A 16357-nucleotide genomic window follows, 5' to 3' on the forward strand; every position below is an offset into this window, starting at 1 on the left:
CCAGAAGCTGGAGGCCTTGCTTGGGTACCTGCACAGCCGAGGTGCTGAGTCCCTTTGCTGCCATGGGTGACACAGCAGTCTCTGGTGGCTCCAGGACCTCTGGCAGGGTCCCCATCAAAGGCCAGGTCTTGACCTGCCTCTTTCAAAGAGCAAAAATCCTGCAGCAGAGCCTGTGGCAAAGTGAAAGCCATTTTCTACAATTATTTTTCTTGTTTCAGACAGGTCTGTTCTGCCACAGCCCCAGGAAAATTTTGCCCTTTCTATGGTGCTGTGGCCTGGAAAACTCAAGGCAGGAATGGAAAGGGCAGTTCTGACTGGCCCCAGCTCCCAGCAGACTGAATTGCCTCTGTCCTCAAGCACGTTCAGTGGTGCTGGACCCTGAAAGAAAAGCCTGCAGCAGTCAAGAGGATAAAGTTCACTGCAGCCTGAGCTGTTTGAAGCTGCAGGAAGGCTGTGACTGAAATGCATTGCGTGGAATGGTGTTTCTGTATGATTGTTTAGAAATGCTGAAATACTACAATAAGTCTGCACTGAACAATACCTTTTACTGAGAGCATAACCCCCTAATTCAGGTTGTCTGCTTTAGGAGCTGGTGCTTGAAATTCTCCATCAGTTCAGGTGCAATCTTATCAGCGGTCAAGTTCTTGGCATTCAAGATCTTTTCGTGTGCTTCCTGGAAGAGCTGCTTCCCCACCGCCTCTTCCACCCGCCTGCGCCACGCTGCCAACTTCGGCCTCTCCTCAAAGAGCTCGTAGCCAGAGCACACAGGCTGCAGAGAGACAGCAAGAGAACCTGGGAGTGAGTCAAACAGCCACTGACAGGGATGGGACCGGAATGAAGCGAGATGCTTGTGGCTCAGGGCAGCAGTGGGTGACGCTCAGTTCTGGTTCTTAGCTCATAGGAAGCAAGAGGTGTCATCTGCAGCAGCTGCTGTCCCAGGGGCACGCAGTGAAAGAGCTAACCCAGGAACTGCCTAATGTGGAGCAGAGGTTAACAGGTCTCTTTCAAATACCTGTACTTCTCCTGGTTAGTTTGTGGGGAATCCTGTCCATACTTCCACAGAGAGCCCTGTCCTGTCAAAGCAGATGTTCCCTGGAAAATTATGGTCAAAGTTTAAAAGGAACAAGGTTTAACTCCACTAAAGAGCTAACTGCAGAGAGAAAGATCTGCCGTTAAAGAGGTGGTGGTGCCTGACCTGCCCACAGCCCATTGTACACAGCCAGCAGTGCTGGGGTTGGTGCTCACCTGCATGAGCTCCACCAGTGCTATGAGGTCCGCCAGGGAGATCTCGCTGCCTGCAATGAAGGGCTTGTCCTGCAAGAACTTGTCCTCGAACTGCTTCAGGACAACGTTCAGCTCTTCAGTGGCACCTTCCAGTTTCTCTGGAGGCAGCGGCTGGCCTGTGAGGAGGGGCAGCAGCACCTGGCAGAGAGGAGAAACGAGCTGCTCTTCACAGGTTTCCCTACAAACCTCACCCACACCCCCTCACTGCCACTTGAGGACCCCTCACCAGCCACGCACTAGGATAACTGGTACCACCGATCTCCTCCATCAGGTTAACATTAATGTCTGCCATCTCTTCCTGCCTGTCCTGCTCCCCTCCCTAGAAAGTCTGAAATCTCAGCCACGAGTCTCCTCTCAAGGGAAGGCTGCATCATATGCAAGCAACTGCCTCTTGTTTTCCAATGTGAGCTTTGTTCTTTCCATGATGCTGGGCAGCAGGCAGTGAGCTGTGCCTGGGGACAGCTGCTCACCCAGCACAGGTTTGCTCTGCACCTCACAGAGCTGTGGCTGCACCAAGAAGGATTTGAGCCACTTCAGTTAGGCTCAGCTGAGCAGCCAAGTCAGTTCAAGATCTGGTTTTGTTCCTGCCACCTGGCTTGTGTATTTGCTCCAAAGGGCCCTGCGCACAGAAGGGCATTGCACCCACAGCCCTCAGGTTTCAGTATATAATGTCTTACCTTCATTAAGAACACCTTGCTCCCCTTCCCACGGATGTTGACGTGCTGCCATGACAGGTACTCATCAACCCTAGCCCTTTTCTGCAGGTCAGATGGGTACCAGTGATCAGGAGTCTTGAATTTCCGGACCATGTACAGGAGGATTGCGATGCTGCCCAGTGAGCAAGACACAGCCATGAGCTGATAATGCAGGTTTAAAACACTTCCTCCTTTCTTCCCTCCCCAGGTTGTGTACTGCTGGACCAGCAGCAATGCAAACCTGATCCGAGTCAGGTACAAGTGCAGCACACACAAGTGTTAGTGGGGCACAGCACGAGCTTGTGCTGGCTTGACCAGCGAACACACAGTGCACTGGCAGAATCTAAGCACCAGGGTAAACAGCAGTGCAGTAAGGGGTTGAGCTTATTTGAACCTCACCTCTCTGCTAAGGTGAAAGAACCATCCCTCATGGCAGGCACCTTCATCAGCAGGTTCACCTTCTGGAACTCCTCTGTCTTGTGCTCCCCTGAGGAGGGAAATGAGATCTTACTTGACAATGATGCTCAAGACCTGTGTGCAAACACCTGAGGAGTCCATGGACACCATCGGGCTTCAAGTTCCTGGTTTTGATTGCACAAACACAATCCTGTTCAAGTTTAAAAGCAATCAGAAAGTGCTGCAGGGTGAATAGGGAGTGGGCCCTGTGATATCAGCTTACCTGCTTATTGCCTGTGCCCCAGAACCACCTCTCAACAAGGGTCAGAACGGTTAAAAGTCCTTTCATACCAACAGCACTTGTCAGCTCTGCATTTGTGCCTGGAGGTACCTGTCCCATGCAAACCCAGTGCAAACACCAAGCACCGGTGAGGAAAGGGAACTTGGCATCAGAAATGTGAACCACAAGGTCAGTGAGAAAGCAGCTGGTTTTGTTGTTTGGGTAGGGTTTTTTTTCCAGTAAACGTGATTTATAAAAGAATATATAAATGTAATTTATATTCAACTCGATTTTTAGTCCTGAGATGAGAATGAATGTCTATGATTCCATATAAAGCCACGGGTACTTCATTACAGATCTATTGATCAGCTCTCTGACTTTTGCATATCCTTTATCAGAGCACATATGGATTTGAGTTTGCTTTTAAGCTATCTTGTAGATACAGCCCAGAAGGTAGGCAGAGTGAACCTGGCAGGAGGAGGTGCTTTGTTTGAGGTCTCAGTGTGCTCCATTACATTTAAACCCTTTCCCAGGAGCCTTGTTTTATGTGACTCGTTCTTGCCAGCCTTTTCCTGCTGCTGGCTTCAATCACATGTGTGTACCTCTGTATTCAAGCTTCTCTAACATCTGACCCTGTGCCACGTCCTGCTGTGTGAGTCACCTGAGGATCTGTGCCAGGAGAGATGCTCCCGAAGCCAGTACTGGGAAATCAGATGTGTGACTGTTCCCGTCACTTGGCTCACAGTCTGTCTTCACCACCCCCTTTCACAAAGCCACTGCGACTTCCTCCATGAGGTGTGCCCATTCCAGGTCCTCAGGTTTCCCTCCAGTGTCACCATTTCTGTCTGCTCTTGCTCTTGCTCCCCATTTCCTTGAGACCTTCTGGGGGGGACACATTTAACCCACTGGCTCCAGCCTGAGCATGTTCCCTCACCTCAAGGATGTGCCTTTAGCATTCCTGTAAGCCAAATTACCCACCTCAAATCCATTGACCAAAAGCAAGCACTGATGCCATGGGACACAGAGCTTTCAATTTTCCTTCCTCTCAGTTCTAGTCTCAGTGTTTCAGTTGTTCCATTCTCCTTGCTTGCCTGCCAGTCTCATTTCCTCTGCACCAGTGTCCCACCACAAGTTCATGTACTGGGGAAGAAGGGGAAGGACACCAAATGAGCCTGCCCCCAGCTACAAACACTAATAACGTGTTTTCTGGCAGGATGGGTGGGAGGAAAGCTGCAGTTCATGTGCAATCAATGCACAGGGGATCAGGAGTGCAGGGGAACGCCCAGACGCTGAACAACAGCAGGCTTGAGGTTTCTTTCAGTCACAAACTGGAGGTTCTTTTGTTCTTTTATCAACTTCTGCCCCAGGAGCTTTCTCATCTTTCGTTAGGTTTAAGCATCAGTTACTGAGGTATTTTTATGCCCGATACATTACCTTCGTTTCAAATCCAGGAGCTCTAGAAAGGTTGAGAGATCGCTTTTATAGGCTTCAGTTACAAAGAAGATACTGATCTTTGGGCATCCTTTGGTGAAAATACATGATACCTCTTGGGCAGGCTCCTACCAACGATCAGTTGGTTTTCATACAAACTAAACCACCTTCTCCTCTCCATTTCTCAGCATTCAGGCTGTTGGCAGCTGCATGGTCTTGCTCTGCTGCCTTCACTGTCTCTGCAAGCCTGTCCTCAACCCCCTCAAAACAAGATGACTACAAACAGCTTGACCCAACGAACACCCGGAGGGGTGTCAGCCTGTCCTGCCCTACAGCACATGGGGAGCCACCTGCGAGCTCTGAGCATGAGGACCCTTCCCCAGGGGCTGCCAGCCCCTGCCCAGAGGACAAAAGCTGCTCAGCAGCAGCCGCTGCTGCTCACCAGAGTGCGAAGTTCTCTGAAGCAGTTGAACCAGGGAGCATCGCCCACCTGGGCTGTGCTCACCCGCATGTGCACATCCCATCTCTGCTGCTTCTGCTGTTTCCCACCTGGATGGGGAATGGCCTCAGACCCAGAGCCCTCCTCAGAAAAGCGGTCAGGCTTTTGGAGACCCATTTTCTGATGGGGTGGGGCCGATTTCAAAGACACCACAACACCAGGCACCTCTGCAGGGCTGTGCTTGTTGCAGAGGCTCCCTCCATAGCACCAAGGGGCAAGAATGAGCCCCCAGGTCCCACCCACAGCGCAGCTCTGGGGAGCCGGGTCCCACAACCCCGGGACTGGGACACCCCAGCCCTGCTCACCCTTGATCAGCTCCACCTGCTTGAACTCGAAGGGGATGTTGTTGCTGCGAGCGAAGATGTAGAGCGCTCGGCAGGGCTGCGAGAGCAGATCCAGGTACAGCTCCAGCCCCATCCTGAGCCTGATCCCAGTCCTGGTCCTACTCCTAGTGCTGGTGTTAGCTCTGCTGCCGCCCGTCCCGTCCCGTCCCGTCCCGTCCCGCCAGCCCAGTGCTCCCGGCCGGGGCGGGGCAGCCCGGTCCCTCCCGCAGGGGCGGAGCGCAGCCCCCAGCGGGGCTCCCGCCCGGACCCGGGCCTTCAACCAAGGGCCGCCTCTCGGAGCGTCACGGCCCGGGGCTGTGCCCGCAGTGCCACAGGGCAGGGGCGATGGCTCTGCCTCAAGGCAGCTCCGATCAGGTTCTGCTGAGTCACCCTTGAGCTGGGCTTGTTCTAACACTGCCCTGAACTGCTGCGATAGCGAAGCTGGGCTGAGGCCGTGTAAGTGCACGAGAGCCGGGACAACCTCGTTTTGCACATGGAACTCACAGCTCTTGCTTAAGAGGCCCTTATGCTTCTGCTATTCTGATGCTCCCTGAGACCCCTGTGCTCTGCCGAAACCACTCGAGAAAGCAGCCACACAGCACAGACACACAACTTCACTGCTACAAAACAGCCCATGTTGCTCCTGTAGAGGATACAACCACCCTTTCTGACACCCATCCTTCAAGATTCCCAGCCCTCCACTTCAGTCCAATGCCATAAACCAGCCAATGCCGGCATACATTCATTTTATTTCACAAGATAGTAAGTCAGAGCCTCGTTGTTTCCTACTGAAGGCCTTGCAGGGTAGTTGCAGGCTGCAGCTATGTGGTAGCTGCAAGCCTTCTGCCAGGAGCAGCTAAAAATACCAGCGGCATGTGTCAAATACGGAGTTAGGGCTTGTGGTGATACCAGCTGACTCCAGTATGCGTATTCATTTTAGACATCAGATATGTCAGTCTGCATTAACACCAGTCCAACACTCACTAATACCTGCTGCTACGGTTAGTACTGAATGGTGAAGGAAAGAATGCAGGCAAGAAAACTGCAAGAAAGGCACAAAAAAACCCTTTCACCACTGCCTCCATCCTTGCACCCGGGAACCATTATCAGACAGTTTCAAATACAGATTGCATTTATTTAAAATTAATTATTACAGTCACTTCAGCCTAGAGCAGCTCTTCAAACACGTTTCTGCTCCAGGCACCATGGAGGTGTTTGTGTGGTGGCAGCTGCAAGCCAGAACCATTTGCTGTCCCAGGTCAGAGCCAATGCACAGGGCTCACTGTTGGAGGACAGCAGTTCCATCAGGCCGACATTCAAGAGCTGTATAATGGCTCCTCTTTCCTGGTGGCAAGTTTCATATACGCGGTAGGATGTGATACAAAGTCCTTTCCAAGATAACTGTATCTCAAAATCATTATTTTTTTTTAAACCAGAAGCTGAACTTTATTCACAGTGACCTTGAAAGGGGAACCAGGCCTGTAATAGATGACTTCAGCGATGATAAGGTTGAGGAGCTAGCCATTCAGAGAGAGTGTTTAATTTCTACTTTGCTGAGTAATAGTCCATGACCTGTCCCATTCAGCAGCTTCCGTGCCATGAAACAGCCTCCTCAGCATCTATTCACTCAGGCTCGCTTCTGTGCTCGCTCATTCTGTTCAAAATTAAAGTTGAGAAGGTGACTATAAAGATGCCCCTGGCTCAGAGCCACACAGAGCAATGGGGAGCAATGGGACAATTTAATAATGTTTTTTGCCCTAATTCTCAGTCCTACAACTCAAAATCATCATTTTTCAAGGACAGATGTTTATCAAGAGTCCTCAGACTAGAGCACAGAACACAGCAAAGAAAGTCCATTATGGATCCTCAGTTTACCCATCTGGTAAGTTAAATGCTACTGTGCTTTTATCTGAGAGCTTGTTTAGAAACCTTCCCACTTGTTTATAAAGGAGGGCCTGCACAAAATACTTCTCTGGTTTGGAATACCCAACTTCTAGTCAGCATGGATGTAATTTGCAGTCTTAAAACTCTGCATGACAAAAGGCTTAATCTCTGCCTTTTGTTTGCCTTCCTCTGGGTATTTACCAAAGTCCCAGCTCCAGAGGTAAAGAGAAAGGCAGAACAGAAAAAGAAACACCAAGAATCATAGAAACATTTAGGTTGGAAAAGACCTTTAAGATAGAGTTAACCATAAACCTAACATTGCAAAATCTAGCACTAAACCATGTCCCTAAAGTGCTACATTTTAAATACCTCCATGGATGTTGCCTATCTTTCCTTTAACATTTTCTCTTTCTCACCCCCCTCACCCTTTCAGAGTATTTCTTAAAGATGCAGCCACAAATGCTGACTTCGAAATGAAATGGAAATGTCCCAGTTAAAGGGGACTGGACACTGACACTTGTCCTAGTCATGATTTGCAATTTCCTTCCCCATTTCCATTACCTTGACTGTCTTCTCAAGGTTACACAGAGCTTCCTCATATCGCTGCACCAATGGCTTTAATGAATTGCCCTTCACTGGGTGCTTCTTGATATCTTGGATGCCAGCATCCTTTAACATCCGCAGAAACCTACGTTCCTACATAACAAAACAGATGCAGGAGATGAGACACCCCACTGCCAATCACCTAGAAAACAAGCACATTTTGCAATATGCTGCCTAGTTAGGAAATAGTTGAAGTTTCCATGTACAGTGCCCAGCTGACTGGAAAAGGTAGGAAGTAGCATGAATCTTTATCTTCCTTATACCCCTGCACATGTCCATATCAAATGAAATCCCACACCACCAACCTACCTGAATTCTAAGGACCAAACTGAAAGCAACACCCACTTTCCCTGCACGAGCCGTTCTTCCAACTCTGCAAATGGAAAAGGTAGTATCAAGTCAGTTTAGCCATACCATCACTGCCATTACCAGCTTCAAGAGTCTGATTCTGAAATTCTCCAGAATCACTTACTTAAATCTGAAGGGTTTTTGAGGTTAACACAGCAGGAGTAGCCCTATGCTACAAAGGATGATCATTTCCAGTGGTTGTTCACAGCTGCTGAGCCACTGCAGTTTTCTGATCATCTAGAATCCCAATACTCAGCACTGCCCAGGACAGGATTTCTAGCTCCTGTAAAATGCATTTTTCTGTAATAGGGTGCTAGTTCTCTGTGTCAATACTGCCTTACTCTGGTGATGCTACAGGCTTAATTTTCATTACAAAGCTATTTGCTTATTTAAGTAAAACTAAAAAATCCAAAGCTAAAACCCCTTTTCAGTGCTTGTCACCTTGCCAAATATTTCAAAGTAAACCAAGTTCAGACATCTTCCTTTTGTTCCTGGTTATCTTACCGGTGAATATATGTCCTGATGAACTGCGGCGCATCGTAGTTTATGACATAATTCACTGCTTTAACGTCAATCCCTCGTGCAGTGGCATCTGTGCTGATTAACCTGTTTTTAGATGTATAAAAAGTCATTTTCAAGTTACATCTCTTGCACTGCACACACAAGAATAACACAGACACAGCACAACTCTTGCTAATCTCTGTTCAAAGTGGGCAGCCAGCCCCTGACCTCTGAGCAGAAGACCTGAATGGAAAGTCATTCATTAGTGTCACTGGCACTATTAGCTACCTGCAGACACCCAAGCATCACTGCAGGCTTATTACCTACTGTTGTGCATTAGAAGTTACTGGGTGTTTCCAGGTTCCCCAAGCACATCCCACTAAGCCAGGTGGCTCCCACCACATTAGAAGTCACAAACCTGCAAGCTACCTGAACATTCTGTAAAGGCACTGAACTCAGCCAGCGAGGTGCTAAATTCCAGCAGCCAAGGAGGAATTTAAACACCAGGTTTTGATAAACAGAAAAAATGAGAAAATAAATATTTACCCTTCTTGGAGACATTCCACAGATTCAATCCCATACAGCTACCAAAATCACAAAGCAAGTCAAACACATGGAGAGAAGTAAATCGGTATGCCAGTCTTATCAGGCATTTCTTTGGTAGGAAGTACCAAAAACATTCATATTCTTCCAACAAGTGCCAGGTGACAAGCACACAATACTTTAAGATTTTCAGCACTGTGTGTGTTCTGGGCAACTACACGAATAAGCAGTTGCATTTACTGCTTGTTACAGAATAACACAGAGAAATTCAGATTGAGACCAGATTAGAACAGGCCAAGTTACATACAGGGCAAACAATTCAGAAGTCACAAATTCAAATCTCACACCCATGCCATAAATTGGTTCCTGCAGGCTTTGAGTACAGAGGACTCCATTTAATTGGGCTCTTGGTTCTACCTAGCTTTCCACACCAGAAGTATCCTATCTCATGAGATGTGCAAAAACCCCCACATTTAAGATGCTCACAGTTGTATTTTTCCTTGTTCAAACTCCTTTATGGTTCTCTGTCTCTCATTTGGAGGTAGCAGAGAAGAAAATTCAGCTACTGGAACTCCACCAAAGGCTCGAACCAGCAGGAATAATCTGTAGGTAGATGGGATCAAACAGTCACTTCTTTACCTCTGTAACACTACTTGATAGATATCCACTATAGTGACCTCAATATATTCACCTGTGAGAAGCTTCCCTGGAGTTGGTAAAGCACAACACACGGGTAAATTTCATTGTCAGCATGAAATGCAGGAGGAGCAAAGGCTTGGAATTCAGGTCACATGGCACATAACATTGCTGTAGTCAAGAAGAAGTTAAATTACTTCTTGTCAAGGCAATCCTCTCTGAAACCCACTACCTATCCATGACCTATGTAGGCCTGAATGTTTTTCAACTGACTAGCAGCAGCAAAACAAGCCCCCACAACACCATCCCCTTTACAGTAAGTCACAGTTACAGGATACAACACAAGGTGGAAATGGGAGATCTGTGCTGTTCTAATGTTCTCACCTCTCACAGCAAGTAACAACATGCACTGCTTTCCCGCCTGCAAGGTGACTTGTATCTACATGCTTTGCAATACGTGTTATACTTATGGACAGCTGATAAGTGCTACTACATTATTATTACTTCACCTCTCCACTCCCTGTTGCTGGTAAACTTAATTCTGCATGAAAAGAGTTTTTTTTAAAAAAAATAAATACACCAATCAATCCAGTCTTCACTAAATTAACACAAACTAATGAGAAAACAAATGTGCAAAGGTAGAGCTCTCTGGGTCAGAAATATTCCCAAATTATTTCAGCCAGCACTTCTGTAAGGCAAGGAAGCATAGAGTAAAAATGTAACTATATACTTCAGAGCTAAACAAATCTTGGAGTATCATTTATTCATGAGAATTAATGTCATACCGAGAGCCCTTCAGGGAGTGTGTATTTCTTATTAGTATCTTGATCAGTCTCTGTTCCATCTCCAAGTGTTTTTTTCTCAGAATAGACAGATGTGAAAAGGCGAGGCTGGAATAAGTCCAACTGCTGCAGTTTCTCTGGGTCCTGGGTCAGCGTGGCTGAAAACAGCAGTTTCTGTAAGGGTATCTGAGGATAGCAGGAGCTGAAATAAATTGCACATAGAAACTGAGCTTTGAGGATGTGACAAAGAAGTTCCTCCACAATTGCCTTCAGATGATGTTCTGAAGAAAGCAATTAACTCTTTTCCTGCCCTGGGCCTTTCCTGTAGATCTTTTGCACCCTTGTTTTATGGTGGAGTTCACAGACAGAACTGATCAGCACTGTCAACCAACTGCACAACCTGTTGCCCCTGGACACATCCTTGCATTTTAACTATCCATGTCCTTGTTCTAGTTGCCTCCTTCCTTGGTCACTGATCACAGTTTCTGACACATTTCTATCGTGCTGTATGAAAACAGCAGCTGCAGATAAAGGATTTTCTTCCAAAGCCATTATTCAGCTTGCCAGAGGGCATCATTATAGTTACTGTGCAAATGAATCACACACTTGTAGTATTTGTGCATTCTTTTGATGTTCCCTTAGTCTAGTTAAGGAAAGCTTAGAGAATACAATACTTAGGCTTCAGTCTAAAAGACATCCTCTAACATCAGCTATTCAATGGCTGCTTTTTCAAAGCTCTGAAAAAGTAGCTGCCTTACTTTGGCAGACATTTCTCAGAGTAAGGAAACTTTGGGAATGTCTGTGAGAAAGTATTGTGAAGCAGACAGTAACATGTAAGTGCTGGTGTCCATGTTATCAGTTCAAAGAAATGCATTCTGCAACTCACCTGGCTGCTGTTACAGGCCCTGGTTTGGTCCTCTGAAAAAGCATGTTGGAGCCAGAGTCATTTTCTACTCGGAATGCAGCTTTGACAATTTGGTTCAGACAGTTCTGGTGCATGTCATCAATCATACGGTCAGCTTCATCTATGATCTGAATTTACAAGGATGAAAAGCACTACTTGTTAAATACGGTCTAGCACTAGGGAACTTTTACTTTCTTTTTGTATCTATAACAAGTGAGCCAGAATGTAAGATAATGGAAGCTCCTAGCTAGCCTGACACTCAAAAATAAACACAAGTTCATTTGTGCATAAATCCATGTCTCTGAGTAAGAGAGAAAAATCACCTCCTAAATAATATTGTAACTATGTTTCTGCACAGACTCCCATATGATGGACACTACAAAGGGCTGATAATTTACCTCGACTTTAACCTCCAATAAGTCTTTACTCTGAGTTTGTGTTTGCAAGAGGCTAAGAGAGAAAGGGAAGCAGGCAGATGCTTCGGTCTCATGAGTTGGAATAAAATATTTCACCTTAAGACTGCTTCCTGAGCAATCAAGTGCAGACCAGATCCATTCAACAGTTCCAACAGAGAAGTATTTATGTATCATGCAAGAACAAAGCAGGAATTACAGCTGTAACAGACATTGCACTAAGATGGGAGACCTGTGGAGCTGACTCACCAGGAAGCGAAGCTGTGTCAGGTTGAACCCTGGGGTCTGGCTGATGTGATCTGTGAGCCGCCCTGGTGTAGCCACAATGATATCAGCCAGGCTGCAGTAGCCTGTCACTCTGAAAGAACAAGCAGCCATTAGTAAGCTTTTTCCTACACCACAGAGTATGTAATAGAGATCCCTGGTCAGCAGGCTATTATTTCCTATTATTTAATTAACAAAGAAATAATAACATTACAATATGCACTTTACTTCATAGAGTATGCACAGACTGTGCTGGACACTAAACCCTGTTCTCCATTGTACTGCCACATTTCAAAGAGCAAGCACTGCTCTTTAAAAAAACTTAATTGCAACAAAATCCCATAACAATCATTTGAACCTGTGGGTAACAAGGTTAATGTTTGCATTCTACTCAGCTGGCAAAGAACTTCAAAAATCTAGTAAACTATCATCGCAGAAAATGGGCAGTATCAGACACTGACAAAGACAGAAAAATCAGTTTACCTTATAAATCCACTATCCAAAATCATTATTGCATGATGGTGGGATGTAATAGCCTGTATTTTTACCTCTATTTATTAAGCAGTTTACAATCTCTGTAAACCTTATCAAAAACCTTTTAACCTACTTTTTCTGGACAAGCATCTCCTGCTCCTTTGCAAACGATTTCTGGCCAGTAATCAAAACAACCTTCAGACCTGTCCCATCAGTGTAAATGTTGAACACTTTACTCACCTGCAAAGAGATGAGCTTTGTTAGCCACAACAAAATCAGTCAAAGCAATACTTCACATTATACTAACAACACTAAACCCACTGACAGGTCTTCAACCGGCTTCACAGAACAGCAAAGGAATGTATGGACTGCACCAGCCTTTCCCTCACCCAGTTCTGCTCAGAGAGAGGGTGAAGAGCGCCACATACCTGTTGTGCCAGTTCTTTGGTGGGCAGAACCACCAAAGCTCGTACTTGACAAACTACTCGATCTAGCAGAACCTGCCAGAACAAAGACCAAATAAGTCTGTGAAAGCAATGGGGAATTTTATATCTAACCTAGTAGGAAGAGATGGGCTTGACACATCTATGTGGAGTTTTCCATTTCCATTTTACTCCCACCCTCCCAACCCCTTGCTCTTTTTCTGCTATCTGAGAAAAGGAGTGAGTTACTAAGACAAAGCAAACTTATACAGTTCCCTCAAACAGCTCTGAGCTAAATATCTGCTGCTTTGCACCCCCAAATTCCTTGGCTTTTTGACCTACTCCCAAGTTCAGATTTCACTTGAACAAAAGCAACCCCACTCTTTTCCCAACAGACATTTCGCTAGGGGCAAACTCACCTGGACTATGGGTATGACGAAGGCCAGGGTTTTACCACTGCCAGTAGGTGCGGAGACACAGATGTCTCTGGGGCGGTATCCTCCCTGCCCCAGCAAATACCCATTGGATGCACTCTGTAGAATAGCAGGAATCACCTCTGCCTGAACTGAACAGAAATGGAAACAAGCAAACTACAGAGATAATGTATCCAGAAAAGCAATTAGATACAATGAATCTGTTTCCACATGCTGTTGTTGCTACAGATACAAGAGATGAAGAAATCAAAACCAGCTCTTACCAGAGATGCTATATGGGGTTACCTAGCCCTTTTTCATGCGTGGCAGTTTAGTATTGAATACAGAGATATCCCTCCAAGGATCCAACTATTTCTAGTGCTCATCTAGGATGCTACTGTGTTAAATATTGTTTTCAACTCATATCTGTCATCTTGTTCTCATGTTAGGATGGCACTGGGCAGATTTAAAACCAGTGTATATTTGTGTGTAAGCATCCTTTCATTGAAGTATAAACTACTCTTCATATAAACACAAAATATGCAACAAGGCAATGCAGCCTCATTTGCCAATCAGCAAAATGCACAACTGCTGTAGCCTTTGGAGTAAGTCTGCTGCAAAATATACAAGGACTGAAGCAAACAGCTTTGGCTGTCATGCATGAATTCATTCCCTTCCCTGCCCCATGACAAGTCCTGATAAATTGGCCAACTTTGGTTTATCTATGAAATTTAGCAGCGGATCTAGGTCTGTGACAAGAGCATACTCCATGATGCATATGACTTCAGTGGACACCATCTTTACCAGACAGAGCATGACACTGCTTGATTCATCTACTACCAAGTGACAGAAGCTGGACTTGGGTCATGAGAAAACACAAGCTGCTGCTATCAGACCTGTTAAGATCTCCCAGGACAAAATAAGCAATAGCATTTACATTAAAACATTACGTGACAGCATACTCTAAGAGAGAAGATACATGCTGGCTTTCCAATATAACACTGATGGGTCTCTGACAGAGTTTAAGCCTCCAGGCTCAGCCAGACCAGTAACTGACTGAAGGTCAGACATCCCACCTTCTCTCCTCTCTCACTGCCTCCTTCCCTCATTGCTGCTTCCAGCTGTGCCTTCTACTTAGGAGCTGACAATTACTGCACTTAATTACAAAACTGGTAACATAATAGAAAATGTATATTTTATTTTTCTTGGGCTGTTTTCTGCTGCTTTAATGAGTTGTTTGGGGTCCCACAGAGGACCATTAGCAGCAGAGATGGTGGGAGGTAAGGAACTAAAAGCACATGCCTGGAAAAAAGGAGATAAAAATGGGAAGACACAAGTAACACCTCCCCTCTTTTGGCAGCTGTGAGCTGTTACTTCAAGCCACCATATTGTGTGGAGCTGCACTTGTGACTTGATAACAGACTTCAATTACTCAGCCTATACAAGCTTTGAACGTGAAGGGTTAAAACTAGTGCAATCACTTGATGCATTAAACTTGAATTTACTCTGTCCTTTACTTCACTGACCACACAAAATAGACAGCAACAGACTGCATGAACTACATAAGTCAGTTTAGAAAGAAACAAAAGCAGTATCAAGGTACCTGGAAAGAAGGACTCTATCCCATTCACTTGCAGCTTTTTCAATAGTCGAGGATGAAGTCCTGGGACTTCTCCAATTGGAAACAGATTATCTTTGACACATTTTTGCACTAATTTGGGCTGAGCAAGCCAGTGTGGTAAGAAGGGCTGAACCTAAGGTGGGGGAAAGGAGAATTAAAAAGCATTTTTATCATAAACCTGCAATACACTATGTAAAATAAACTGCTAAGATGCATGTTCCTTCCTGACCATCCTCAAAATTCAGTCAGGCTACTTACCTTCTGCACTGGCTTTCTGTCATAGTCTCCAAGAACCATCAAACTGGAGGGTGGAGGTTTTGCCTCTTCCTCTGAAGCTGCTAAGGGCGGCTCTTCCTTTGTGCTTTGATTTCCTTCAGCTCCTTCACTGTTCTCCTCCTCCCTTGTTTCAGCTCCCTCTGTTTCCTCATCCCTCTGTTTCTTTTTAGAAGACTTATTTTTAAAGTTGCTTCTGTTTTCATGTTGCTTGATATCTGCTTCAGAATCTGGAATTTGGGTAACAGAAACGCAAAGCCACAGGTCAGAACATGCCACAGAAAAGGGATGTAGGGAACATTTTACAATGCAGGACTTCAGCAACAACTTGCAAGCTCTTCTTTCTTCCTAAATCCAAGTGTAAAAGCAAAACGTTTCTTCCTTGGTCTGGAGGCAATTGAAGACTGAGGTGACATACTTCCCTCCTTCCCTTATGCTAAACTCACCCTCAAAGGCTGCAATATGGGTCCTTCCCCTAAAAAGGAATTATCTGGGGAACATATTAAGCAGAGGGAAGCAAAATTCACCATCAGGTAAATTGCTTAAAAGGCAAATTATGTGTACTCTTCTGCTGAGAGCTGTCGGCCGCAATGAACCGAGATCCTACAGCCTCAGTTCATCCTTACCGGTTTCAGTCCTCTCTTGCAGGACTTTCGATTTCCGTTTATTTTCTTTCTTCTCCTCCAAGGGAGTGCTGCCATCTGCTGACCCCTCAGTGCCCGCCCGCTCCGCAGACAGCCTGCGAGGCCCTTTCTTCTTCAGCCGCTTCTGCCCTGGCGCACGGGGCTGCTCCTCACTCTCACGTTTCCTCTTCCGTTTACCTCGCTCGGGTTCACCCCCCGGGCACAAGTCACCTCCTTCGGGCTGCGCTTCCTTCTGCTTCCTCAGCTGCCGGGCCCTTGCCTGCTGCTGCAGCCGCTCCAGCAGGACCCGAGCGCGGTCCGGCGCCGCAGGGCCCTCCTCCTGCTCCTCTTCCCCGCCGTACCTGAACCAGCGCAGACAGAACCCGCTCAGGCTCCGGCACAGCCGCACCGCCCGCTCCAGCCCCAGCACGGCCGCGGTGGGACCCGAGCGGAGGCACCTCCCGCAGCCAGGCCGGGCCCAGCCTTACCTGTTGATACAGAACAGCGCCATGGCCGCGCCGCGCGGGCGCACGGAGATGACGTCAGCGGAGCCCGCATGGCGGCGACGGAAAGCCCCGAGAGGCGCGGGGGGGGACGAACAGGGGCTGAGGAGAAAAGGGGGGAAGGCGGCGGAGGGAGTCGGACCCGATAGCACAGCAGCACTGCGGTGAAGGGCTGGCTGCACAGAGCTGCACTGCGGGCCCCAGCACTCCTGCCCGGCACCAGGTACAGCACTAAAGGGAAG

At 46.8% G+C, this 16357-nt stretch overlaps 2 protein-coding genes across 2 annotated transcripts; both read right to left on the reverse strand.

Annotated features, from left to right (window-relative positions):
- Window positions 1-526: 526 nt before the first annotated feature.
- Window positions 527-5078, reverse strand: LOC101873680 (glutathione S-transferase theta-1-like). Its single transcript, XM_005147771.4, has 5 exons — window positions 4891-5078; window positions 2379-2466; window positions 1962-2112; window positions 1246-1422; window positions 527-769 (listed from the first exon to the last, which is right to left on the reverse strand). Exons 1-5 carry the CDS (start codon window positions 5000-5002, stop codon window positions 569-571), a joined length of 729 nt encoding a protein of 242 aa, XP_005147828.2. The 5' UTR covers window positions 5003-5078; the 3' UTR covers window positions 527-568.
- Window positions 5079-6022: 944 nt separating this feature from the next.
- Window positions 6023-16152, reverse strand: DDX51 (DEAD-box helicase 51). The gene is made up of 16 exons (XM_034068493.1): window positions 16101-16152; window positions 15616-15974; window positions 14975-15219; window positions 14699-14849; window positions 13102-13247; window positions 12689-12760; window positions 12394-12500; window positions 11772-11880; window positions 11092-11237; window positions 10209-10407; window positions 9479-9594; window positions 9274-9390; window positions 8248-8349; window positions 7705-7768; window positions 7354-7488; window positions 6023-6562 (listed from the first exon to the last, which is right to left on the reverse strand). Exons 1-16 carry the CDS (start codon window positions 16121-16123, stop codon window positions 6536-6538), a joined length of 2118 nt encoding a protein of 705 aa, XP_033924384.1. The 5' UTR covers window positions 16124-16152; the 3' UTR covers window positions 6023-6535.
- Between the last annotated feature and the right edge of the window lie 205 nt (window positions 16153-16357).

Source organism: Melopsittacus undulatus, chromosome 12, assembly GCF_012275295.1.
Source record: "Melopsittacus undulatus isolate bMelUnd1 chromosome 12, bMelUnd1.mat.Z, whole genome shotgun sequence".
NCBI lineage: Eukaryota > Metazoa > Chordata > Aves > Psittaciformes > Psittaculidae > Melopsittacus > Melopsittacus undulatus.

What these genes read in the sequence shown, in the direction of transcription:
- LOC101873680 (XM_005147771.4), bottom strand. Translation starts at nt 5,002, where the DNA reads ATGGGGCTGGAGCTGTACCTGGATCTGCTCTCGCAGCCCTGCCGAGCG. An exon ending in GCAAGGTGTTCTTAATGAAG is followed by an intron (nt 1,423 to 1,961) that starts GTAAGACATTAT and finishes CCTCTCTGCCAG; the next exon opens with GTGCTGCTGCCCCTCCTCAC. An exon ending in CACTGGTGGAGCTCATGCAG is followed by an intron (nt 770 to 1,245) that starts GTGAGCACCAAC and finishes GTCTCTCTGCAG; the next exon opens with CCTGTGTGCTCTGGCTACGA.
- DDX51 (XM_034068493.1), bottom strand. Translation starts at nt 16,123, where the DNA reads ATGGCGCTGTTCTGTATCAACAG. An exon ending in TCGTCATACCCATAGTCCAG is followed by an intron (nt 12,761 to 13,101) that starts GTGAGTTTGCCC and finishes TTGTTCTGGCAG; the next exon opens with GTTCTGCTAGATCGAGTAGT. An exon ending in GTTTGGTCCTTAGAATTCAG is followed by an intron (nt 7,489 to 7,704) that starts GTAGGTTGGTGG and finishes TTTGTTATGTAG; the next exon opens with GAACGTAGGTTTCTGCGGAT.